This window comes from Mastomys coucha, unplaced genomic scaffold (assembly GCF_008632895.1).
Source record: "Mastomys coucha isolate ucsf_1 unplaced genomic scaffold, UCSF_Mcou_1 pScaffold15, whole genome shotgun sequence".
Taxonomy (NCBI): domain Eukaryota; kingdom Metazoa; phylum Chordata; class Mammalia; order Rodentia; family Muridae; genus Mastomys; species Mastomys coucha.
Window position 1 is genome coordinate 12,171,498 of NW_022196897.1, and position 26,567 is coordinate 12,198,064.

The 26,567-nt window shown below is 47.0% G+C and overlaps 1 protein-coding gene across 17 annotated transcripts in view; it reads right to left on the reverse strand.

Annotated features, from left to right (window-relative positions):
• Positions 1-13,661: 13,661 nt before the first annotated feature.
• Cacna1b (calcium voltage-gated channel subunit alpha1 B) overlaps positions 13,662-26,567 on the reverse strand; it is a 168,944-nt gene continuing 156,038 nt past the window's right edge. For 15 of the 17 annotated variants that reach the window (XM_031369260.1, XM_031369259.1, XM_031369258.1 and 12 more), the window contains 8 exons: positions 24,205-24,312; positions 23,668-23,780; positions 22,814-22,941; positions 19,841-19,976; positions 19,573-19,689; positions 17,744-17,948; positions 17,257-17,501; positions 13,662-16,913 (listed from right to left, as the gene is read on the reverse strand). In XM_031369260.1, the coding sequence (XP_031225120.1) occupies positions 16,383-16,913; positions 17,257-17,501; positions 17,744-17,948; positions 19,573-19,689; positions 19,841-19,976; positions 22,814-22,941; positions 23,668-23,780; positions 24,205-24,312 (1,583 nt within the window). In that variant the 3' untranslated portion in view covers positions 13,662-16,382. Of the gene's footprint in view, positions 16,914-17,256; positions 17,502-17,743; positions 17,949-19,572; positions 19,690-19,840; positions 19,977-22,813; positions 22,942-23,667; positions 23,781-24,204; positions 24,313-26,567 lie in introns of those variants that run through there. The other 2 variants (XM_031369262.1, XR_004118471.1) reach the window with 2 other exon arrangements.

The following is a 26,567-nucleotide window of genomic DNA, read 5'->3' on the forward strand; positions in this document are numbered from 1 at the left end:
GAGGGAGGGAGGGAGGGAGTTAGTTCCAGGACAGCCAGGGCTACACAGAGAAACCCTATCTCGAAAAACCAGTAAATAAATAAATAATATATATATGTAAATAAAACTTTTATCATTATCAGTTAGCTCTGAAGTTATCGTATTAGCATTTTTTGTAAATTGTGGTTTTTTTTGATACATAAATCTGATTGGTTAATTAAGCTTTAAGAGTTTTGATTCTACTGAGGTACTGGGTATTGTGATGTGATGGCTGACCCGTGGGGTGCATGGGGCATTGTGTGGAAGCAAGAGGAACGTGGGGCAGGGGCACTGGAGAGATGGCCTGGTGGGAGCCCTGTGGTCTGGCCCTACAGAGAGTTGGCCGGTTCATTTTTTTTTTTAAATATTTCCCACACAGAGAGGAGAGAAGAGAAGAGAAGCCAGCCAGGAACATGTAGAAAGAAGCAGGGAAGGGAGGGAAAGAGAAAGGGGTCAAGAAGAAAAGAGTCAGAGAGAGAAAGGGCAGAGAGGACAAGGAGGGGCCAAACAGCCGCTTCTATAACAAGCCAGGCCTACCTGGCTGTTGCTAGGTAACTGCTGGGCAGAGCCTAGAAGGAATGCTAACAGTTTGTGCAGAGATGATGACAAATTAGAATTTCAGTGTTTGTGGGGAGGTGGGAATGATGCACATCCCAAGGCTAGTTACTTTGTTTTGGGCTAGTTCTAGCCTCTGAAACAGCCACTCTTTGCCCACCTCTGTGTCAGAACATCCTGCAGCTGATAGACCAAAACCTTTTGGAATGTATTAATTTAGCTTCTACTAACCCAAAAGCTCAAACAGCATCTTACTTAGGCCTATAGAAAAGCACCCAACCACTCACTGATGTATGCACCAATGTATTTTAAACTTGCTTTGATTTATGGCTTTCTTTGTCCAGTAAACCTATAAAAACTTAATGAAGTTGCTTCGATGTTGGGATGTAGAGTTCAGGGTAATGTAAATCTGTGTTCCAAGGCCACGGTCACTCGGAATGGCTCCACAATAAACTACCTCTTGTTCCCTTTAAGATGGGGCAGACACAGGCAGCAGCACCGAATGCAGACGCGACAGCCATTTAGAGCTGCTAAATACACAACATTAATTTAAGATCAGACACCTGAGTTGTTTCCAGCAACCCTTGCCCATGCTGGGTCACAAGACTTCACTGTGGCCTCAGTTCTGAACATGCATGTGCACACTTCACATGGCACATGCCATCAAGTCAGACAATACAAATGAGTAGTGTTGAGACAGTCTGACTCCATGACAGGCTTCGAATGGGCAGTTCAGGAGATTAGGCCTAAAAACCCAGACTTCAGGCAGCTAGTCAAAAACTGCCCGCCACCTGGCCTGAAGCATCCCAGCCAGCTCCCACACCCTGGTAAGGGAATGTCCTTAGAGATAGCATAAGACAAAGCCCATCTACCCCGAGATTCTCCTAAGGTGCTTTAAATCAGGCCTACGAGCACACTTCAGGGTCTCTCTATCTCCGTAATGGGAGACCCCAGCATGTTGGACTTCTGCAGAATAAAAACACTCCTTGTGTTTACACACTATTTGAGTACAGGTGTCATTCTTCTGCAAATCATGGACCTTTACAGTGTGAAACACTTTGGCTCAGGTTCAAGACTATTGCAAGTGATGGACCATGGTGGGTTTTTGTGGGGCAATGAGCTGTACACAGGCTTTGAACTCTGGTGACCCGGTAGGTGACTTCCACCTGCAAGGGATGGCAGGTGTTTGGCCACGCCCCCTGGGCCCCTGGCTCTTGCCACAGTTACAGCCTCCCACAGCGCCCTCCCCTTCCCCCTCTCCCCTGCAGAGAGGTGTGTGACCATCAGTCAGGGCAACTCCCCAAGCTCCTGGTATTCTGTATGGACTCCACCCCCACAGTTACCTGGCAACAGCCAAGTAAGGGCCCACTATAAAAGGGTATGTTTGCCCCCTCCACCCTCTCTTACTCTCTTGCTCTTTCTCTCTTACTGTTAACTCTCCCCCTCCCTTTCGTCCTCTCCACGTGGCCATAACCCGCCTTTACTTCCTCTCCTCCTCTCCTCCTCTTCTCTCCCTCCCTCTCTCTCTCCCTCCCTCTCTCCCTCCTTCCCTCCGTGTCTCTCTCTCTCTCTCTCTCTCTCTGTCTCTCTCTGTCTCTCTCTCTCTCTCTCTCTCTCTCTCTCTCTCTCTCTCTCTCTCTCTCTCTCTCTCTCTCTCTCGTCTTTCTACAATAAACGCCTTAAAACCATAGACTGCCTCTTCTCATCGGGATCCGTTGTGCTGGAGCAATGAAGCAGGTCTTCCTCTAAAAACACCTAACCTCCCACCTGAGGCCCAGAAACTCTCTCCTCCCTGCAGGAGCCAGCCGGAGCTCTCTCCTCCTCTTTTTCCTTCAGTCCCAGAGCCCAACCACAAGCTCCCACTCTGTTCTCAGCTCTTCCGGGGCATCAAGCAGCATCTGCGGTGCCCAAGAGCTAGAACCCGACGTCCCCGGACTCCATGTCCCGCCTCGTCCAATGGCCTGAGCCCTGGACCAGACGCAGGACCCCATCTTTCACCCATAGGTTTTTCTTGTACATATGAAGTTTCATGTTCTTATAGGAACTGTTAGGTCCTAAACTGCCAGTCCCCCGCAAAAGGCAGCAATGTCCCAAAATGACAGTCTGGTCTTAGCTAAGGCCTGACAAAGAAGGATTCCTAGGGCTCACAAAGCATCTCTCCTCAGAAACCACCCACTCCTTCTACCTCAGGCAAATGGAGCACCTAGTTATGAGTCAAAGCCCTGTGCTGACTGTGCTTCATCCTGTTAGGCATGCATACCAAAGCCCCTACTCTAGCCTGGCTCTCCCAAGTCCTCCTCCAGAGCTAGTTTGCAGTTTATGGGTTCCCCTCCTGTCCCAGCTGCTTTCCTTTATGACCCACAAGGCTTCCCTGACCCCTGCCCTTCTGTCTACCCTGGCCATAGCCAGGCAGCTCCTCTTTCCGTCCCTGATGAGTCTCCCAGATGCCTCTGACTGTTCTCTTTTCTATTGGCACTAAACCTTGAGCCCATCATCCATGGAGCAGTCCGGTTCAGAGCTTCACTTCCTTCCCTTACAGGAACAGCTTTTAGCATTTTCCTACTGTTATTCCTCAGTGTATATCAAACTGGTGAGTCTTTGGATTGCACCCTGTTACAGAATTTGCTTTTTCAAACTTCTACTTGTGCTTCTGGCCCTATTTTAAAAATCACATTAAATTTTGGACTTACAGTTTCCAACCATTTCTGAACTGTCCCTAAACACACTTCTGAGCTTTCGTGGTGTTTATGTGAAGCAGTGTTTTGAGCAATGATAACTATACAATTAAAATATCAACTCTGAAATCATGTTGACTATGCTTTCTGCCTTCTATGTGCAGTATCAATATTCAGCTAAGATTTCATTCTTTGTGTAAAATAATCAAACATCTCTATCTCATTAGTATGCAAATTTGCTTTAATTTTTAATAAATGGAAATATATGTATATGAAACATTTGTTTTATGATAAATTTCCTTATGATTTATTCTATTTTTTCTTCATGGAAGGCAGTTTTACTCTTCTGTATGTGTGCAAATATCACAGGACGTATGTAGGGTATGTATGGCATTGCCCATCTCCCTGCTTACAAGTGGTGTTTTATGTACAAATTTTATATATGTATGTACCCAGGATCCTCTGTGCTAGAAGAAAGGGCCACTATGCCTGTGACGTATGATGAGGAGTTTTCCAGGTAAAGCAGCCTCAGCTTGGTATAAGAACATAACTGTACCTAACCATTGTATCTGACCACAATTCTTTACTTCTGCTAAAACACAGCCACCTAAAAGCATACGGGAAAATTATTGGGTATACTAAGGACTGCCAAAAGTCCTTTGTCCCCATTCCAGAACCAGGTTCCTGGGAACTCCCCCCTCCCCCACACCACTTTCAATGACTGTGTGCCATTGGCTCCACTAAGGGCCAGTGACACCTGTTTCCACCATTGTTGGATTTTCTTATGTATGTGCTCTATACCTTGTGCTGGCTGGGTTTGTGTGTCAACTTGACACAAGCTAGAGGCATCAGAGAGAAAGGAGCCTCTCTTGAGGAAATGCTTCCATGAGATCCAGCTGTAAGGCATTTTTTAAATTAGTGATCAATGGGGGAGGGCCCAGCCCATTGTGGGTGGTGCCATTCCTAGGCTGGTGGTCTTGGGTTCTATAAAAGAAAGCAGGCCAAGCAAGCCAGGAGAAGCAAGCAGATAAGCAGCACCCTCCATAGCCTCTGCCCTGCTTGAGTTCCTGCCCTGATTTTCTTCAATAATAAACAGTGTTGTGGAACTGTAGGTCAAAAAAATCCCTTCCTCCCCAAATTGCCTTTGGTCATGGTGTTTCATCCTGGCAATAGAAACCCTAACCAAGCCAGCCCTATAAAGCCCACCATCACAGCCTGGCCTGTCATTGTACCTTTTGTTGGCAATCAGGCACCTCCATGGCTAGCCCCCTCGAAAACGATCAGCTGAGGGATCCAGCCACAACAGGTCATGCCCAGAGGCCACACATTCCCATTGTCTCCTTTCACATGTCCTCCTGCATATATATGCACCATGTCCCAGTAAGAGGCCACACTTTTCCTCCCTTCCTGCTTCTTCCCTTCCTCCACCCAGAGGCGGCATCTTCAACCCCCAACCCCTCCCTCTTAATCAATCTCCTGCATGAGGCCTGTCCGCACCATGTTATTTTGTCAGATCTCACCCCTTAGATCCACCAGTGGTGGTGTTACTTGGATCCTTTGTCCTGGTGCTGGTGCACCCCACTGTGGGGTAAGCCCACAGGCCAGAACCCTATCCTGACAAGTCCACCTGCTGCACAGGCTCACATTCTGGCTATTGGATCACTAGATTTCTGCATATAACACCAGCTGATTGGTGAGTTTTCCCTTCTGTTGGCTTAAACAACCCCCTGGACCTGAAGAATCAACTGTTGAGCTCCTGGTACTCTCTGGTATCCTTGGAGATGGAGGACACCTCCCCCCTCCCCCCACAGACCCTTCATGGTTACCGCTGGCCCTGTTGCCAACCCCACCTCAGACCTCTTCCCTTGGCCAAGGTTTCTTTTCTCTTCTCAAGGCACAGCTCTTCCCTCTTCCTCTCAAAAACGCTGGTCCTGGGTGATCTGTGTCTCTCCGGCACCTGTGCTGCCCCACCCTATCCCTATCCCCTGCCCTGGATATCAGATGGTCTGATCAGCCAGCTTAGACCAAGAGTGTTCTGTTAAAAAAAAAAAAAAAGTGAAAAAAAAAAACTTTCCTCCATCTTTCTCTTTTTTCTTCTCTCTCTCTCTCCCCTCTCTCTTCCTGCGCCACTACCCCCCTACCCCCTCCCAATTAAACCTCTTACACGTGAAAAAAAAAAAAAAGAGTGTTCTGTTTATTGCCTCTTCCCTTGGGAATCCACTCATGGGAATTATATCTTCCTCCATACCTTCAGGTTCCCCACTGGGATGCCTCCTGGAGCACCTCAAACCCCCTACACCTAGCATCTCATTTAAAGGTTTCTAAACTCATGAGCCTCTGCAGTCAGACTTGACCTCTACACCTACTTCTTAATAACTCTAGATGGCCTCCTAATGGTACTTTTGATCCCATATAAGGGATCTTTACAATTATTGCCAATGATCCAGAAAATGGAAGGTTTCCTACATTCATGCTTTCTCTTACCTCCACTACAAACCTTCTCTCTGGTCTTCCTGTTCCCCAACTTAGCTCCTCCTAGGTATGAAATCTCAACCAGATGAAACTTACACTATTCTTGATCCAGCTATTAAGCCTCCACCCTACCATCCTCATCCAGCTTCTCCAGTCTCCCAGAGTCTCTCCAGCTTCCTCTCCTCACCCAGCTTCTCCAGACTCCTCCCCTCCATCTCCAGCTACAGGACACACTAACCATCCCACGATACACCTATTTTCACCCCACCTACAGCTTTTAGCCCTCCCAATACCTGCTCTCATTCTACAGCCAAACCCCCTCCTTCTTCCCCCACGTAGTGTAACCCATCCTCAGTTCTTTCTTTGCATGAAGTCCCTGGGGTAGATGGTCTAGTCAGGGTACATGTCCTCTTTTCATTAAGTGAACTTTCTCAAAGAGAAAAAAGGCTGGGATCCTATACCTCTAACTCCTCCAAATTGATTAAGGAATTTCAGTATATCACTCAACCTTATAGTCTTAATTTCCATGATATATACATGATCCTCACAAACAACCTATTCCTGAGGAGTGCAGGTGAGTTTGGGAGCAAGCTAGAGCACATACAGATAAAAAGCACCAGACCAATGCTGCATACCCAATTGGGTCTGAGGTAGTGCCTGACCAGGATCCCCAATGAATTATAATGCCCCAGGCAACATTCTAGCTCAAGAGCATTTACAACTTGCCTCCTGGTTGGTCTCCTTTTTTTTTTTTTTTTTTTTTTTTTTTTTTTTTTTTTTTTTTTTTTTTTTGGTTTTTCGAGACAGGGTTTCTCTGTATAGCCCTGGCTGTCCTGGAACTCACTCTGTAGACCAGGCTGGCCTCGAACTCAGAAATCCACCTGCCTCTGCCTCCCAAGTGCTGGGATTAAAGGCGTGCGCCACAACCACCTGGTGTGGTTGGTCTCCTTAAGGCTGTTCTTAAACCAGTAAATTATGAAAAACTGCAAGAGGTCAGCCTGGACAAACAGGAAAACCTATCTCAATTTTTAGAGTGCCTTTCAAAGGCCCTCTTACAATATACTAATCTACACCCTGAAAACCCAGAAGGCAAACAACTCTTGATGACGTGTTTCTTTTCCCAAAACTACTCTGGTATTAGGGCCATGCTTAAATGTTGAACAGAGGACCCCTAACTCCACAGGGAGAAGTCTTAGCAGTGGCCTTTAAGGTGTGCCATGGGAAAGATGAGAAAGCCTACAAACAAAACTACCATATGCTGACCAAGGCTGTTCAACCCACTTTGGCAACTGCCCTGGCTCCCTAGCCTCCTAAGACTTGGAAATCACTAGGTCCCTGTCTCAAATGTGGTCAAGAGGGTCACTGGCCATGGGCCTGCCCTAACCCCCGAGAGCTGTGGGGACTATGTACAAAATGATATCAAGAGGGACACTGGGCTGCCTGTTGCCCCTGTGTCACTTGCGGCACAGGGACATTACTTCCAGACTGCCCTCCATGGCTTGCACGTGGATGACTGAAGGGGCCTGAGTTCCATTGAACTGACCTCTGCCATCTCTAACAGGGGCTCCCAAGTAGTCATCACCGTATCAAGACAACTCACCTCCTTCCTTTTAGACTCCAGGGCCACTCACCCTGTTCTAACGGAGTTTTGGGTACCCACCTCTCCTTCTCACTTCACTACCCTCACTTGGGGTAGGGGGGCAGCCTTACGAACCTCACCACACCCCACCACTCAGTTGCATTTTAGTTGCTTTCCTCTTTCCCGCCCCCCCCCCCCGAAACAAAGTTTCTCTGTGTAGCCCTGGCTGTCCTGGAACTCACTCTGTAGACCAGGCTGGCCTCGAACTCAGAAATCCTCCTGCCTCTGCCTCCCAAGTGCTGGGATTAAAAGCGTGCGACACCAGCGCCTGGCCCTGCATTTTAGTTGCATCCTTCTCTGGTGGTGCCAATGTGTCCCCTTATTGGGAAGGGATCTTCTAGCTAAAGTGGGAACCTCTATTTCCTTTGCTTCCCCCATTCACCTAACCTTAAGTTCACTAGCAGCCCCTCTCCTCCTTCTCTTGCTATCTAATGTGTTCTAACATGTCATTTCTTTTGCCAGCTCCCCCGAGATGGACTCCCTAAGTCTGGAACATCCAGAACCCCTCTGTTGCTAAACATCATTCCCCCATTGTCATCCAATTACAGAACCCTATCTGGTACATCACACAAGCTCAGTATCCTCTCTCTCCAGAGCCTCAGGGGATGTAAGCCTATCATCTCTGACTTTCTAAGGACAAAACATCTTCGTCCCACTTCATCCCCTTTTAACACCTCGATACTTGCAGTTATGAAGCCCTGGGAGACCTATCGCCTGGTTCAAGATCTCAGGCTCCTTAACTCTGCAGTGGGTCCTCTCCATCCTGTCATGGCTAAACCCTTACACAACTTCTTCGCACTATCCCCTCTGGAACTTCTCATTTCTGAGTCCTAGATCTCAAGGACACATTCTTTCCTATCCCTTTGGATATCTAGTCACAAAACATTTTTGCTTTTATCTGAACTAACCCTGACACCCACTTCTCTACCCAACTCACCTAGACTCTCCTGCCTCAGTGGTTCCAGAACAGCCCACACCTATTTGGCTAGGCTTTGGCTTCTGATCTACTCTATTCTACCCTTTCTCTTCCTAGATCTAAGCTTATTCAGCTTGTCGATGACATTCTCTTCTGCAGTTCCCCTCTATAAATTAGCCAAACCCACACTTCTGCTCTTCTAAATGTCCTGTCCAGCTGAGGCTATAGAGTCTCACTTTCTAAGGTCCAACTGTCCACCCCTCAGGTCACCTACTTGGTGACCCACAAACTACTCCAACCCACAAAGCCATTACCTTAGACAGAAAATGCCTAATCCAGTCTCCATCAGTCCCCTCTACTAAAGATTATTAGGTTTTAGAGATCATTGTACGAAATGCCAGACAGATATGGGGACTGCCCATATTCATTTTGCCATTACATATGGCAATATCACAAACCATTCACCTCTTCTATCTATGACACCAGACCCTCTTCTTCTAGATCCAGGACCCATGTGATCTCAGGTGAGAAACAGGTGTTGTTGGTAAACTCTACTGCACCAACTAATCTGGGCTCCCAAAAAGCATGATTCATATGCAGAGAAAATATGTTCTAATTATCTAAACTCTGAAGATAGGGGAAATAGGGGACATAATTAAACACTCCTCCAAGGTCATTACTTCTTTGACATCTCCTCTCCTAAATAATACTAATCTGTCATTTCACCTGCTCCAGAACCTGACCTCAGCCTATCAACTCGTTAACGTTACCCAACCTGGCCACTTTGGAGATTTACCCAACCTGCTTTATCAACCTCATCTCCACATTCTTCCAATGACAAATCCAGAAAGTTTCCAGCCAAATGGTTAATCAGTTCCTCTTACAGAATTACCAACCACTGGCCACAGAGGAGCCTGATACCAACAACTATGGAATGTGTTCTGATGGTGAGGATCAACTGCACCCCAAAATTGACAATGCCCTGGACAGCAGGAAGAAGATTAAGAGAACCAGCACCCCTATCCCAGTCTCTTCATTCTTCCCCTTTTAGCTCTCCTCTTTATGATAAGAAAGAGAGGAATGTGGGCAATCAGGCATCACCACAGCCAGCCCTTGGGACCTGGTAACAATGGGACAATAGTCCTTCATGGCTATCCAGAGGGACTCTGACAAGACACATCATCACTAACTTCCCAGCAGCGACACAGTCCCACTGTTGCCTCTGTGGTAGGTCCTCCCACACATGTGAAAGAGCCCGAATAGAAGGTCCTGCTTTCCCTCCCTTCCCCCTCCTTCCCTTCCTCCACCCAGAAGCAGCTTCTGTACCCCCTTACCCCATCCCTCTTAATAAACCTCCCATGTGAGACCTGTTGCATGGTATGATTTTGTTGGATTTCACTGCTTAGATCCATCACCATCCCCGATCAGAGGCAGCCAATCCCCTGTCCCCAAACCCCCAATAGATTTCTCGAGTGAGGTTTACTGCTTGTTGTGATTTTTTTTTTAATTTAAAGATTTATTTATTTTATATGAGTACATTGTCACTACCTTCAGACACACCAGAAGATGGCATAGGATCCCATTACAGATGGTTGTGAGCCACCATGTGGTTGCTGGGAATTGAACTCAGGACCTCTGGAAGAGCAGCCAGTGCTCTCAACCACTGAACCATCCTCCAGCCCCTTGGTGTGACTTTTGTGGTATTCTTTGGCCCCTGATCACCAAGGTACTCTTTGAAGGGACTCTTGCCAGTTTGAGCATGGTGAGCATGGCTCTGGCAGGCCTTGCCTTTCTCCCTAGTTCCTACTGCCTTCCGGAAACCATTAGATTACATTCCAAAAGCTAACCCCCACAGACTATTCCCTTATTGGGCCTCTTCCTCCTCCTGAGACTGACAACCAAGGTCCAGCTATCAAAGTATTGAAGTCTGGCAATCAAAAGGCCCTTTGGCTCACCTAATTAACACGCCAAATTAAAATGAAATACCTTATCCTAACAAAGGGTTCCCCCTTGTACCTTTTATAAACTGCATTTTTCCTATGTGCCTCTCTCCCTCTCCCTTGTCCCCTTTCCCCCTCTCCTTTGTTCCTTTTGCCTCTCCCTCTTCTGTCTTTGTCCTTTATTCCTGCCCCTGTCCCCCTGGGACTGTGCTGAGACCTTGGTCTGGGAGGTCCTGAGCCAGTAACTTTCCTTCTACTATTTCACTGCAAAACCCTTTCAAACCTGTTTTTACTCTTCCAATTAGGGGAAAAAATTTGCTGGGATTAGTTCAGTCTGTCCAGAAGTTCCTGAAATCTATGAAGCAGTGCTTAAGACTACAGATAACATATATGAGGTAAATATGCAACCTAGTTTTTCCAATACAAAACTATTAGGGAACATGTAGGATGTGAGGGCACCCTGGCTGGCACATCTGTCACATCATGGATTCAGCTGATCTAGCTGATTACACTGGTTTCTCCTTCCTCCCTCACCACACTTGGTGCATCCCTCCTGAGGCTGCATGCCTCGTCAAAGAGGACAACCTTCCCCCAACCAGAGGAGGACCTGCCTTCAGTCAAGGATATACCAGTAGCTGTGTTCCCCTGATAGAAACTCTTAAGGGACTACTTAAGTGGGTCAAGTAAGAATGAAAGAACTGAGGGTCTGCTTGCACCAAGAGACTGGACCAAACTAATGCAGCCTTGCTTTTGGAGAGGGTAAAGATGGTAGTGATCACTGCAATGTTCCTTTCTATGACTTCTAATACAGTGTCTGCCTAGGGAAAGCTCAGTATTGGGCTGTGCTCTAGCCAACACCTAACAGGCCCCTGACCTCACTTTCCTCAAGTTTATTTCATGAGTTTCTGGGGGAGACATGAAACAAACATCATTCCATGACAAACTGGGGAGGGATTAACAGAAGAAAGGATTCCATCAGATCCCACTTGGGAAATAACGGAGTGTCTTAGGATTACTCACCAGAGCACTGGTGACAGAAACGTCTTCCCTTGGTCAACTTTCGACCTCTGATACAATTTAGCACCACACCATTTGGATGGGTGGGGGTAATAAATGGAATGAATCTTGGAAGGTATATTCAAAATTCTCCTTATATATACCTTTAATTCCAGCACTTGGGAGGTAGAGGCAGGTGGATTTCTGAGTTCAATACCAGCCTGGTCTACAGAGTGAGTTCCAGAACAGCCAGGGCTACACAGAGAAATACTGTCTCGAAAAAACAAAAACAAAAAAAAAAAAAAAAAAAAAAAAAAAAAAAAAGAAGAAAATTTCAAAGACCTATTACTGTTACCATACACCTAATGTAGCTAAGGATATGATCACAAGACAGAAGTGCTTATTAAAAAAGCTTGTTTCTCCTACAACTTAGAAGGGCCTCAGAACCTATCAGCAAACATAATCAAGTATAAACCAATCATCATAAAGCAGGAAAAGGCCAGTTTCCAAGACTCTGCAGGAAGACACAGCCCAAATAAACCAAGCACTTGAAGCTGCCTTTACACTGAGACCACAATGTAACTAGAAGCCAGAAAAAAGCTAGCATCTTTGCTTTCATCTACATTGTACTCCTTTTTTTTTTCTAGAATTGATGGTACCTTGCCTATTTCATTCAGTCAAGACAGAAGCATAAAGAAGAGTAACACAAGCCATCATATAGTCAGATTTTTGAAATGTCTTGCTCCAAACATCCTCAGAGGACACCTAAAAGTATCAAATCATCCCAAACCTATAGTTACCGTGGATTTCAGGTACAGCAGAGGCTTGCAGAACACTCTTCCTAGATGGAAGCAATTGTCCACCATGATAAACTGCCCCCTAAACTCCCAGAGAAGCAACCATCTCCTGACAACTAGTTTGTACCCCTCAGACAAAGAACTTTGGATCACTTTGCAGATCTAGAATAGACACAATGACCTACTAGACCACACCCCTTGATGAGGACTTAATTATGAATACCTCCCTTCCCATCCACCCAATTCTTTCTCTATTAGGGCTAATACCGTGTCAGTGCCCAGATGAACTTGGTTGGACCCCTTTAGGTGTTTTTGCACATTGATTAAATGTGACCCTCCTCCAGCTAAGAGCTTGTTCTTTCAGACCTTGCCTTGCCACAAATAGCCACGCCTCTCTCCAAGTTCCTGTTACACCAGAAGTCCCGCCTCCAGAGACTGAAGATGAAGCTGCTAATTGGGCCATGAGTTGCTGATGGACTGGGGGAGGGGTTTTTCTTTACCTACCTGCTTGTAACAAAGAGAATTCAATAGTGATGGAGTACTGAAAGCATACCATGCCTCGGCCTCATTCCGGTTCCCTTCATTTTTTACAGATTCTAACTCCCATTCCAGAAGACCCATTCGTGTGTGGCTGCAGGCAGCCACAATTAAATAAATCTCCTCAGCTTCCCACTATTCCTCATATCTTTGACATCTTTTTAAAATCTTTTTTAAAGATTGCAGCAGCCTTAAAACTATTGTTAGACAACTGCTACATATCCTGTTGACCTCATCATGTGACTGGCCCACTCTTTGTCTTTTCTCACTCAGCAGCGATGCCGACAGTTCACATTCCACTCTTGTTCTAGATTTAAAACAGTCAAATCAGTGCAGCTCAAACCAGAAGAGTGCGATGCTCCTTGATTTTTGGTATTTGCTAAGTAAAATCTGTTCCAAGGCCTCAAATGAGACCCTACTATATTTGTCTCTTAACATCAAAATTAGTGGAAATTCAGGAGAGAAAAAAGCCAAGGAATCGACTCTAACCCCTGCACCTGACCGCTCCAACCACTGGGGAACATGCAGAGGTGTAAGGTCCACAGGGGCCAAGTGCCACTGCTATGTACACCATTGGCCACATGACACCCAAGGGCTGGGCATAGAACAGATGCTGGGTACCACACCAAGCATGCTCTAGGAAGTGTAGTCTTGGAGCTGGAGGAACTTGGCTTGGGACTGATTCCTTTTTAGGCTCTTGACTTTTAAGGAAGTGAACAAGTGTCAGAGCTTCAGAAGTGAATCTCCCAGTGGCCTCGAGAGCTGCTGGACCTCGATATACTCACTCACACTGGACCCTGGGAGATTCTGGGTAAGTACATCCTTCCCTCCCTCCCTAGCTTTCCCTGTAGTGTCTTCTGGGAACCACAGGGCACCAGCACCTCTCCATTAACAAAGGATTCTGGGTATTATTGCTCTGTGTAATCTGGACAACTCTCATGAGGTTCCAAGCAGAGCTCACTGTTATTGTCAAACCACATCTTGCTCCTGCATTAAACCCAAGTGCTCACAAGCGCACTGTTGAAGTTCTCAATTTTTTTTGTGCTCTCCTGGCAGTGTACCCTCTCCACCGACGCACTGAGACACACCGTCCTCAGGTATCATCCAGCTGCATCCTGGGTTTTGATTTTGATTTTTTTGTTGTTGTTTTTATTTAATCCAAGGACTTTGATTTATACAAAAAGTCATTGTAGAAACAAGAGCAGAATCCAAAGTTTGGTTTGTAAATATTATTCAGGCAGCAAACTAGTCAAAGGACTTTTTTTTTTAAGTAGATCCCATTTGTGTTGCATGATTGGATCTCTCTCTCTCTCTCTCTCTTTCTCTCTCTCTCTCTCTCTCAACACTGTTAAATATAAATTTTTGCGACAAACCTTCAATTTATATCAAATATAATTAAAAATTAACAAATGAATACATTGTATCAAAAAGTACGAAGATATACATTTCATGCACATACTTGTATAATGTATATATGTGTATATTTTACATGCACACATAACTTGTTCAAACTACAGCCACTGCTTGACAGGTTCCAGATGCAGACAGCTGGTTGTTGCATTTCAAATTTTGGCAACTCACTATGAAATTTCAGGGGGAACAGACAACATCTTGAGAAGAGACAGTACAGAAACAAACCCAAAGTCAGGAAACAAGACATCATGTCTCCTTTCCTTGGTTCTTGTGATTTTCATGTATACCAATGCTTGGAAGAAAAGCCAGCTATGTTAATGTGGGATAGAGATGATTCCCCACCCAGGACTGTCTGGAGCAGCTGTAGTTCCACACAGAATGTATACATTCAACACTCAAGAGAAAAGGGGCTGGGGCTGGGGCTGGAACAGAGACAGAACATCAGTATCAAAATGCACATCCTTCTCTGTTGCAACATGGGTGCAGTCACATGCGCAGTCCAAGGGTCCTGTTTAATCTTACCCTACTGGAATAAAATACTCTGTTATCTTTAAAGTTTCAGGGTATTGTGCCTTTGTATAAGGAAATTCTATAAAAGGTTTGGTCACAATCATGCTGAAACCCTAGACCAAGTGGTAGTCTTGTGTTTTGTTTCTAGTAATGTGTCTTTTGTTGCATAGCCCTATGGTTGACAATAGCCACTTACTGAACACACCTACACACACAAACATATGCATACCACACACATACCCACATACCTGCATCTACGATGCGTGCATGCTCACACACACTCACGCACGCTAACACACATACACACACACTATCACATGCATGCAATCATACACACAATCACACACACACACACACACACACACACACACACACACACAGAGCTCCTGTGAGAAACGGGGTAGAAACCAACAATCCACCAAGAAGTCATCAGAAGTTTCAAAACACAGAGAACACACCAAGGAGTGCCTGCCTGTCTATGTGCAACCTTTCTCTCGTGGCCTCCCAGCCATCTGTGCACACTGAACACCTTCCTGAGCATGGGTTTTCCCTTTGCAAAGCAGCCATGAGATTTTATTTGGCTGCTGCCTCCCCAGTGCCGGACCAGGGACCTGACTTAGCTCTAGGCACCTGGCCTGTTCCAGGGCCATTTCCTCCCTGCCAGTTTCTTGTCACGCTGCCAGTGCAGGCTTCTTCCTCTAACCCAAGCTCCTTCTTTGCTAGCATTTGGCGCTCTTCAGCATCCAGTGAATACTAGTTTTTTGTTTTGTTTTGTTTTGTTGTTGTTGTTGTTTTTTAAAACACAACAGAGATCATCCCCTACCTAGCAGGCATTCCATCCCTGAGAATCAGATTTTAAAAGGCTGAAAGTGCCTCATGCAAGCACACACATTGTGCTGCTCTGGCTTCTTCAGAACCCATTACTCAGGGAGGAACAGGCACTACAGCTGCTTCTCTTACATGCTGCTGGACACTTGTCAATGCCCCTAAGACACGAACCCCAGTGCTGCTCTGAGCAGCTCCCACTCAATCCACCTGATGCTTCCTGAGGCCATACCTCATCCACGATGCTCAGAGCCAAAGATCAGGCACTTGGTTGAGCAGAGGAGCCAGGGTCATTGGGGACATCCTGGGCAGGGTAGAATACATACAAGAACATTGCATACAAGTCACAGAAACAATGCAAAATGTAGACCTTCCTACATGTTGACTTTTTTTTTAAAGTTACACAAACATTCCCTTCCCTGTTTTGATTTCTGTTTTTCTAGATCAACTATATAGAAACGACAAACAGTGAAAGTGTTGTGACTGAAAACCAGAATCAACAGCAAGAACATCCTCCAGATTTGGTCCCTATTATGGTGACGGTGTAGGTGAAAGGCAGGCCCTCAAGCGCATCTCTACATACATGTGCTATTTGACTCCAAGACCACAGTAGATGTGAGATTACTGGTGCTGGCAGGTGCTACCAGGCCACAGTTGGGCTCCTTTCCTTGCTTTCAGGGATACCTTATCCCCCATGCCACACATTTGTGGCATGCTCTCCATGAGGCTCAGACCTCCTAAGAAAGTACCAAGGACCCACCCTGGATGCTGGAGGCCATGACATAGGATTTGGATTTGCTGGGTCCATCTCAACTTGGCTACCTCCTGCTTAGGATCCAACATCTGGCATGGAACCCAGGAAGGCAGTACACAGGAGGATAGAGAGAACCATATCCCTCTAAGAAAGGGCTTTATTAGTCTATCCAGTGTAAAAGGGAGGGAGGGAGAGAAGCAGGCGCCTCCACCACAGAGGCCGCAATGTGAGGGCCCTCCTCCCAGGGCTGTGACCCCACAGCCCAGAGCGGATGATAAAACTCATCAACTGGAACCCGCACCCATGGAGCTGGTGCATGGGTGGTCATGGTGCAGCTAGCACCAGTGGTCCTGGTCGGGGTGGTGGTAGCTGTGCCGCGCCCGGACGCCGGTGCTGAGTCCCAAAGTGCAATGGTAGCCATTGGGTACACGGCGGAGAGGGTGGGATTGAGAAGTGAGGGAGGACACATAGGAAGTCCTGGAGGAGCGGCCAGAGTTGGTGGCCACTGCCTCTTCAAAGGTGAGTGTATCCTCAGGCAGGGTGTGGGTGGAGGCCTCACTGTCCAGACGCTGCCCTAGGTAAGGGTCAGAGCCAATTCGGGAGCCAGGAGCTAGAGGCTGGCTCAGGGGCTCTTTCTGGAGCAGGGCATTGTGTTCAGAAAGGCCGCGGCTGAGACGGCCGGGGGAGAAGGCTGGGAGGCCACTCTGACCCTCAGCAAAGTGGACAGGTGAGGAATTGGCGGTCTTGTAGGTGATGCTGGGGCGTGGGGTCAGGGGAGTCTGGGGGAGCTGCCTCCGCCCACCTCGGCCCGGGGTGCTAGCACCAGATGTTGACATCAAGGGGCTCCCATTAATGGAACCACTGCCCTACATGAAAAAGGGAACAGCAAATAAAAATGAAAATCACATTAAACAACACAGTACACAGACAATATAGGCATCGTTATGATGGGATGCAGGGAGGGTGCAAAGCAAATGGGGGGGAAGCAGGAAAGAGGGAAGTACTGGTTAAGTGCTAGAATTCCAGTCAGAGAGGAAAATAAAGAAAAGGGATTAGAAGTGCAAAGCTGCTGATTTGGGACAACTGACCAACTGATCAAGAGGCTCAATGGCTAGAAAGGCAGACATGAGGGGCGGGGCACAGAGGGCGCTCAAAGATCTGAGGCAAGCCGATCTGGAACACTTGAACCATACTTCCCTGTTTGATTACCTGTGGGTGGGGTCCCGGCTCTAGTGCCGCTGTTGGCGATGTGGGGTGGCTACTGAGGGAGGGCTTAGGTTGTGGGGGCTCCCGGCTCCCAAAGCGATCACAGGAATAGAAGCGCTGCTTCTCTGAAGAAGAGGACGAGGGCTGCCTCCGCTCCTGGGACCGGCCTCTCTCCTGCTTACGCTCCCGCCGGCAGCCGGTGGATCCTTCTCCATGGGGCAGGCCAGATCCTGCAGCAGTGCTTGGTGCTGGCCAAGAAGTAGAGAGGTTAGTTCAGCTGAGTCCTGAACAGGCAGAAACCTCTGGCTCTAGACCTACAGACTTAATGCCTGAGGTAGCCTATGGTCCCCAGAACTAGGACTCATACCCCCTCCTGTGGTGGGCAGATTCTGGGACCATATGGAACACCAAGATGCCCCTGTGGACTGATGGACCCTATCCCTGCCAGGCCATAAGCATCCACGAGGCTCCTGGGACCCTGTATACGTACCACCTTCTGTGTCAACAGACAGGCTGGGCCCCTTTTCCAGGGACCTTTGCTTCTTGTCCCTGCGCCGGTGGCAGCGGTGGTGGTGGTGATGTGATGCCTGGCTAGGAGGAGGCCGGTCCAGGACTGTGCTGCAAAGCTGAGTCCCATGTGGGCGTGGAGCCAGCGTGGAGATGGAGCGCTTCATGGGGCTGGCATTAGGGGCCGGCTACGACAAAGGACACGGGATGAGGAGGCGCATGGCCAGAGGTCGCAGGGGAGGACAGAGTAGGAGTTAGACAGATAGGAAGGGGCCGTGGCTCAGTAATAATAAAGGTAGTGAATTTCCAAGGTGGCCAGCTTTGTGTTCAGACCCAAGACAAAAGCCTGGCAGCTTAAAACAAAGGCCTTGTGAGCTTTTTTTCTCCCACCAGCAGCAAGTCCCCTGGCTGATGGACTGGCTCAACCAGTGGGATCAGGATGTATTACAGGACAGTTGCAAGCCAATCAACTACTTTCAGACAAGTTAACCCTGAATTGGAGGAGGAAAGTCTTCAGGGACTTCAAACAATGTCAGCTGTCAGGAAGAGACTGGATTTCCAGCTTCCCAAGCCTCCCTGCTTTGCAGAGGGTCTTGTTTTCTGTGTGTCTGCTCTGTGTGTGTGTGTCCATCCTCTCCAGGGAAACCCTTCTCTTCAGGTGCCAATTGATCCTGGCTGCGCTCTCCACTGCTACCTGTGTGCTTGAGGGTCTTCCCTACCTTTTACTTCTTTTATTGGCAAAGAAAGTGAACCCGAGCCAGCCCCAGTCAAGCCACAAGGAGCCACTTGTGGGACAGAAGTCTGTGGGTGGGGCATCCCTCCCAGGAGACTGACAGCTGGGTTGTGTTATATGGGTCCTGTCAGGAGAGGGGCTGCTGGCTTGACTGAGAAATCCTAGTGGGACTCACACCTGGCTAGAGGGAGGAGATTTCTTTTGGTCCATGGAAAGAAACTGCTGTGGAGTTTAGCCACAGCCATCTGAAGGCTAAAGACTAGAAGGATGCACCTCAGCACGTGACACCATGGGGGTGGGCACAGCAAGGGGGAAAGAGGGCAAAGGGGTGGACACTGGAAAGGGAGGACATGGCTGGTGGGGGCAAGAAGGGTAAAATAAAGAACACATGACATATCCATAACCACGGAAGGGAGGAGGAAGCAGCCAGAGGGGGAATATAGGCCTGGGAAGGACCTAAGGACTCAGATCAACCGGTGGCCTCTTCTTGGCTTCAAAAGCGACTTTGAGAAAGGGGACTGTCAACTCTAAGTTGGGTATCCTGCTCCTAGTTAAATGTACTCAATTAAATGTACTAGTTAAATGTTTCAATGAGAAAAACCTCACAGGAGGCTAAGAAAAGAATAAGGGTTCAGGGACAGGGCAGGAAGGGCCATCCCAGAGCTTGGTAAATCTTGAGGCACAGGCACTACTTTCTGGATTGTAGTATCTGTTCTGGTCCTAGAGTCGAACCCAAGGAGAGGAGAAGATGGGTCAGTAGAGCTGGAGGGGTCTGAGAGCCAGAGGAGATAGGAGAGTCTGGGAAACAAGGGCTGGGGGACATTAGAAACGGGGGAACCAGAGCTATAGATCCAGAACTCAGTGATTAATGTCTCATTGTCTCTGCCCTTAGGACTGTCCTGGTGAGGGAGATACCATGTAACCCACGGGCAGGAACTGTCCAAAGTTACACAGGCAGGTGACTTCAGGCAGGCTATCCAGATGCCACCCAGTCTCCTCTCTTGATGTACACCATCAAGCCCTCTCCTCCGCTGACACCCCATCCTCTCCACAGTCTAGATGTTTCCAAGACAACATACCTGTGTTTCTGCAGCCAGGCGTGGCATAGAGGCAGCTCTACCTTGGCTCTCCAGCCCAGGCTGGGGCTCCCCATCTGGTCCTCTCAATGTCATGTTCTGCATCTGGACATCCACAGCCTGAAGGACAGCAGGCTGCTAAGTAGCACATCACAGAGCCATCTGGCTCCACCCACCTACATCTCACGCATCCTCATCCCCAGCTTCTGTGTTTCTTGTATGTCATACACTCCCTGTCCTCTCTCATATAAGCTCCCCAGGAAGGGCTCACCAGTGTTCCTGGCTGCCCCACAGGGATCTCTGCAGAATGGCCACGTTCTAGAGGTGCTCTGGCCTCGTAAAGTGCATCTTGGGTCCTCTGGGTGCCCCAGGACAGCGACTCCTTGATGCCACTTTCCTGGGTTTGTCTGGGGAAAGAAATGTCCTGCAGAATTAGAGACCTGTGAGCTGCAGAACACAACTACTGGGAATCTCTACCAGCCATAGTCTTGGCAAGTAAGGGTCAGTCCCATTCCTCCCTGACCTCACACCCATCCCAGCACAGGAACTTCTGCGTGGCCCCAAACCAAGGTATAGTACACAGCACGGGCTCAATATGGTTCCAAGCTAAACAGTACTCTCAGGGCAGAGGACTTGAAATACTTTTACTGGGGAAAATCAAATCCATTATTCCTTGGTCTGGGGGCAATCGGCTAGTTCTTCAACCCTAGTGGTTCTTCTGCAATATGGACCCATAGTGGGAGGGGACCAGTAACTATGGGAATTGAACTCAGGACTTCTGGAAGAGCAGACAGTGCTCTTAACCTCTGAGCTATCTCTCCAGAACAAGAAACAATTTAACAGTCCACAGGCACTAGAAGCCAGTGACCACAGAACCTAGAAGAGATAGTGTATTAGTTAGGGTTTCCATTGCTGTGACGAGACATCATGACCAAGGCAAGTCTTATAAGGGACAACATTTAATTGGGGCTGGTTTACAGGTTCAGAGGTTCAGTCCATTATCATCAAGGCAGGAGCATGACAAGGATCAGGCAGGCATGGTGCAGGAGAAGCTGAGAGTTCTGTATGTTGATCTGACTGCAGCCAGGAGAAGCTGACCACCAGTAACACACTTCCTCCAACAAGGTCACACCTCCTAACAGTACCACTCCCAGTGGCCTTTCCCAGCCTCTCAGTGTCAAGCCTCAGCTGCTCTACATGACCCCTTCATGCCTTCAAAACCAGTACCACCTAGGTGACTCTTACACATTACCAAGTCCAGCTGCAGCATGCAGTACAACCTTGGTTATCTTTAGAACACAGCTTCTTTGTGCTCTCAGAAAACACATCCCATAAGATTTCACTCCAGTGATGCTGGTATCTTCTTAATCACAGGTAATTGCTTAGCTCTAGCTAACTGGATCACAGGTGTTCCAGTAAGCCCTTCTACTCTTGGCTCTAAAGCTAAAGCCACATGGCCAAAGCTGCAGAGTTCTGCTGCTTGCTGGGGCTTGGAACATGACCCCCTTGTTTTATTACATCTTTCATTGTCTAAGCTTGGCTGCCCTGGAACTTGCTCTGTAAACTGATCTTGAATTCAGAGATTTGCATGTCTCTGTTTCCTGAGTTCTGGGATTAAAGGCCTGTACCACACTATGCCTGGAACAGAAAGTTGGAACTTGCTCTGTATCAGGATGTCCTTGAACTCAGAGATCTATCTGATTGCCTCTGTCTCCTGGGATTAATAGTGTGTAACACCACGCCTGGGTCTAAGATTTTCAGGGCCACAACTCCTCAAGATCTAGATCAAAATCCTGTATCTTTCAGCCACAATATCTGGACCATGAATTGCTGGAATGTGGTTCGTTTAAGATTAAAGTCCAAATGAAAGCAATAACTAAGTAATGAAAATGCTTAACATGATATAACCATTCCATGTTCAATGGCAAATGGATAAACAATAAGCTTAGTGGGTGGTATCTTGCCCACCCAGCTATAACTCACTTCATCTATTTATTTCCTTGATTTAGCTCTATTGCATTTCCTGGTGCCCTTTTATTACTTGAACCATACAATTTGTATTTTTCCTTTCTAAGCTTGCTATGCTTGATCAGAATGCTCTTCATGAGAGAAAACCAGAGGACAAAGTTTCTGCTGGACTTTTCTGAGACATCCTTTGTCAATGCAATTAAATAAAATCTCTTTACCTTAGCCTCAGGTAGACTCTCAGATAAGGGCAAAAAGCTACCACATTCTTCACCTAAACATCACAAGAATAGTCTCTAGGCCACGTACTAAAATTATTCCCCTCTGAAACCTCTTGCACTAGCAGGCCTCCACAGTTCAAATCACCCTCAGCTGTCCACCATCTTCCATATTCCTACTAGGATGGTCCATTAAGCCTCATTTAAAGCATTCCATTACTTTTCAAAGTCCCAAAATCCACATTCCCCCCAAACAAAAGCATGGTCAGGCCTATTACAGCAATACTCAAGTCCCTGGTACCAACTTCTGTCTTAGTTAGAGTTTTACTGCTATGAATAGACACCATGACCAAGGCAACTCTTCTTATAAAGGACATTTAATTGGGGCTGGCTTACAGGTTCAGAGGTTCAGTCCATTACCATCAAGGCAGGAACATGGCAAGGTCCGGGAGGCATGGCACAAGAAGAACTGAAAGTTCTGCATGTTGATCTGACTGTAGCCAGGAGAAACTGACTCTTCCATACTGTACAGAGCTTCAAAGCCCACCCCTACAGTGACATACTTCCTCCAACAAGGTCACATCTTCTAACAGTACCACTACCTATGGGCCAATCATATTCAAACCACCACAGACAGGTACATGCAGTGGCTGTCACCTCAGGAGCAGCACAGCTATCTCCCCATGCTTGGTGATATCTACCTAATGCTATGAAGCTAATCTCAAAGTCCACCAAGGAAACCAGCAAATAGAAAGCCCTAGTAGCAGCCATCTTTATCAGCTTCCAAGTGTCTGTGTACCCAAGGGTGGAGGTAGACATCAAGTTGCTCCAGAGCTCATCCCTGGAAGTGGGATGGGACCTGAGAACCTCCTATCCTCAGAGGACTGTTCTTGTTGTGGATGAGTCTTAGGTATTTCAGGATGTGAGCTAGAGGCCAGACTCCAGATAGTGTATGGGGACAGATATCCCACCTCACACTGGCCTTGAGTTTTTCCTACCAGCACTCACATGGTGCTCCTGTTCCACCAGCACACCCCACTCAATGCCCCTCTCGAACTCACATGGCACCCCCATTGCTGAGGGAAGTTGCACTCTTTTGCCGAAGGAAAACCCGAGCTCCTCGGAGCACAGCAGGTTGTGTCTGCTCCAGGGTGGCCTTCAGAGGGTGGAACAGGGAAACAGGACCCATCTACAAAGGAGAACAAGGAAGAGGCCTGTGCCTGAGGACCTCAGCCTGGTACAACATGTAACAGAGTCTAGTCTCTTTATTCTGCAGCATAGAATCTTGTTTCCCAAGAAGAGCATGCGAACAGAACAAGGCAGGCTCAGGGACCCTTCTATTATTGCCTCAGCTTTTCCCTATAAAGGACTTCAAGAAAACAGTCACGTAACCCAGAGCCTCAGTTTTTCTACCTTCAGTGATGGATGGGTGTTGGTCATATGCAAAATCAGTCGTCTCATCTTTAGGTTATAGTAGCTACCACCTGGAATTCCAGGCCAGGATGACTAGTGAATATGTCGTGGCATGGGGCCAGGTAAACATCACCAGAAGTTCTGTTTGTCTACAAAACAGAACCTCCACATGGTAGTCACCAAAGACATGGCTGTGGCAGCAGGAGAAAGATGCTCCCCACGCCTCCCACACAACCATGAGCAAAGACAAGAGCAACTCTGGCCTACACCAGGCATCTCTCTGGAGTGTGCATCTCTTTCCATCCTCTAAAAGTTCTCCTCGGATACAGCACATCCTCTCTGGACAACCACAGAAAAGGTGACACTGCCAGGGCTTCTGTCTTACTCCTAAAAACCAGCTCTCAAATTGAAGGCTCCACAAGACTCCCAAGCAAGTAGCTAACAAAGAGCAGGCAGCTCAGCCATTAAACTCTGAGCAGCGATAGGTCTCCCACAACTGTACCTGCGACAGGCCTCCAGGAGCTTGGTGAGTCTGATCTCTGGTGGTTTTGTTCTGTTTGTAGAAGTCAAATATCATGAGAGCCGCATAGACCTTCCCCACTGTCATCTCGTCAGCTGAAGAGAACAGGTGAAGAGCCAGAGGGCGAGGTTTGGAGGAGACACAGCACAAAGAAGCCACAGAAAATGTAGCTAGTAAGGAGGCAGCTTATTTCCTTCATTCCCTGTATGGGCTCTGCTCTAGGTACAGAACAGTGTGCTCTGAGCAACACTCGCTGGTCCTGTGTCTCCTACATAGGACTGATGCATCCCTACAAGAGGCCCTCAGAATTGAGCACCAATACTAGGCTTCCCTTTTGCATTTTTTAAAGTGTTGTGAGAGATATTGTCAAAGTAGGAGGACTCCAGATCACCACTTATGGCTCCTGTGCTACCCAGCATGGCTACACAGGGATGAGAGGAGCCCACCTTCCAAAGCAATATGCTCCCATGTGCCCTGAGGGAAGGTGGGGGCAGAGGGTACCTTTCACTCTCCACTTACGTTTGTGGGGTGGTACCAGTAAGTCCAGAGTCTTCTGGGGCAGATTAGCCCACACAGAAGAGATCTCCTTTCTCAGCTCAGCATCACACTGGTGCTGCTTTGTCCCGGCTGGGCCAGGACAAGAGAGAAAAGGGAGACACATCAGAAGCAGCCCTGCAGGCCCCTCGTTCAGGCAGAGCTGGAGACAATGTGTGGGGAGGCATGTGTAGAGGAAGACAGGCTGGAGTTGGTGCTAAAAGGAAGATACACAGTGACCTGCAGACTAGCTGGAGACCTTCCTGCACAGTAGGAGGCAGTACAACTATGCGTATATGTATTTCTGTGAGTGTGTAAAATAGAATCCAGAGTGCGCGTATGAGCACATGAGTGTGTGTGAGTCTGTATGTGTGTCTGTGTGTGTGCATGTGTAGGATAGAATCCAGGGTCTCTGTTCTACTACAGAGCTATAACTCCAGTACCTTAAATATCTTTTGAAGAGTAGAAGTTTTAATTTTCATGAAGTTTAATTTATCAGTTTTTATATGGTTTGTGCATTTATTTATTTATTTATTTATTTATTTATTTATATATGTTGTGTGTATGTGTGATTGTAGTGTTGCCCATGGATGCCAGAAGAAAAGGGCATCAGATCCTTTTGTGAGCCTCCTTCGAAGCTCCAGAACCTGACACTCTGAAGGAGTAGGCACACTGACATCTGCATTCCTGCATTTTTCTAAAAAGAAATCTCCACTAATCTCAGCTGTCAATACTTTTTTCCTTCTAGAGGTTTTTATCATTTTAAATTTATGACCCTTTTCAAGTTAAGTTTTGTAGGAGGTCAAAATATGTGCTATATACTGAAAGGCATCCCCATTTTTGCTATGCAGAATTCATATGAACCAGTGACTGTGGAAAAGCCTAGAAGATAGTTATCATTAAAAGATTTAATGTTAAGAGTACCCTTCAGAGAAGAAAACAGAAATCTTGCTCACCCTCTCACTGTGAAAACACAGAGCAAGAGGAGACTAAAACTACCCTGCCAGCACCTCAAGAGTGGACATCAGAGTTTCCAGAACCCTGGGAGATCTAATTCCTGGGCAAGCTGCCCAGTCTGTGGTATGCTGTGCCAGTACTCTGTGATGTTTAAACTTAACAGAATTTAGAATCACTTTGTAGACAAACAATAGGCACGTGTGTGAAGGTGTCTTCAAAGAAGGTTAACCAAGAAGGGAAGCTGTATAAATACAGGCTGAATAAAGGTAAGTGAATGGTAGCAGGCGCCTCTGCTTCCTATCTGGGGATGCTCTGGCCCCTCCCACCATACCTACCTGGAGTACCTACCCCTAGAGCAGTTAGCTAAAATAAGGCCTTCCTCTTTAAAGTTGCTTTCTGTCAGCTATTTTGTCAGAGAATTAGTATACATTCCAAACTAACCGTGAGTCAAAAATCTTTCCCTTTGTAAATGGCTGTCTGACTTTACAAACCACTGCTCCTTAGGGATGAATGGTATCTTTTCTTTTTCTTTTTCTTTTTTCTTTTTTTTTTGTTTTGTTTTGTTTTGTTTTGTTTTTTCGAGACAGGGTTTCTCTGTTGTAGCCCTGGCTGTCCTGGAACTCTCTCTGTAGACCAGGCTGGCCTCAAACTCAGAAATCCACCTGCCTCTGCCTCCCAAATGCTGGGATTAAAGGCCTGCGCCACCACCACCCAATGAATGGTATCTTTTCTATATCAATTCCCTTTGTAAATTTGCAGGAAGTCAGTTGGCCCTATGTGTGTAGGTGTGTCCCAGCCACACCCTGACCAACATAACTCCATGGGTCGAGGCCGTTTCCTGCCTAGTTTTCTTTTCAAGTGGATGGTTCAAGTTCTACATTTCTCCAGAACCTTTAGAATTGATTCATCTGTTGGGATTTTGTCTGGATGACAGCAATTAGGACAAGGACAGGGCTGACACATCTCATCCACAACATTCTGATCCATGAACAAGACCCAGGCTACTCTTCCTTATTTAGGTCTTTGATTATGCCTATATTTTTGAAACTCACAGAATAAAGTGTACAGATGGATTTTTAGAGTTATCCCTGATACAGAAACACTGCATTGTGTTTATTTTCAAGGAAACATTTTAAGGAAACATTTTGGAGTTATTTTCTATTGTTAGTTACTATAACACAAATGCTTCTGGACACTACCTTTAAATATGTGTCAGTTTCAGTAACTTTAGAAATAGACTGGAATTCTGCAGATAATAATACAACTATGAGCACAGGCACTTTCATTTCTTGCTCTTTTTATTATATTTTTATTATTAAAAACAATCTTGCCAGGCAGTGGTGGCACACGCCTTTAATCCCAGCACTTGGGAGGCAGAGACAGGCAGATTT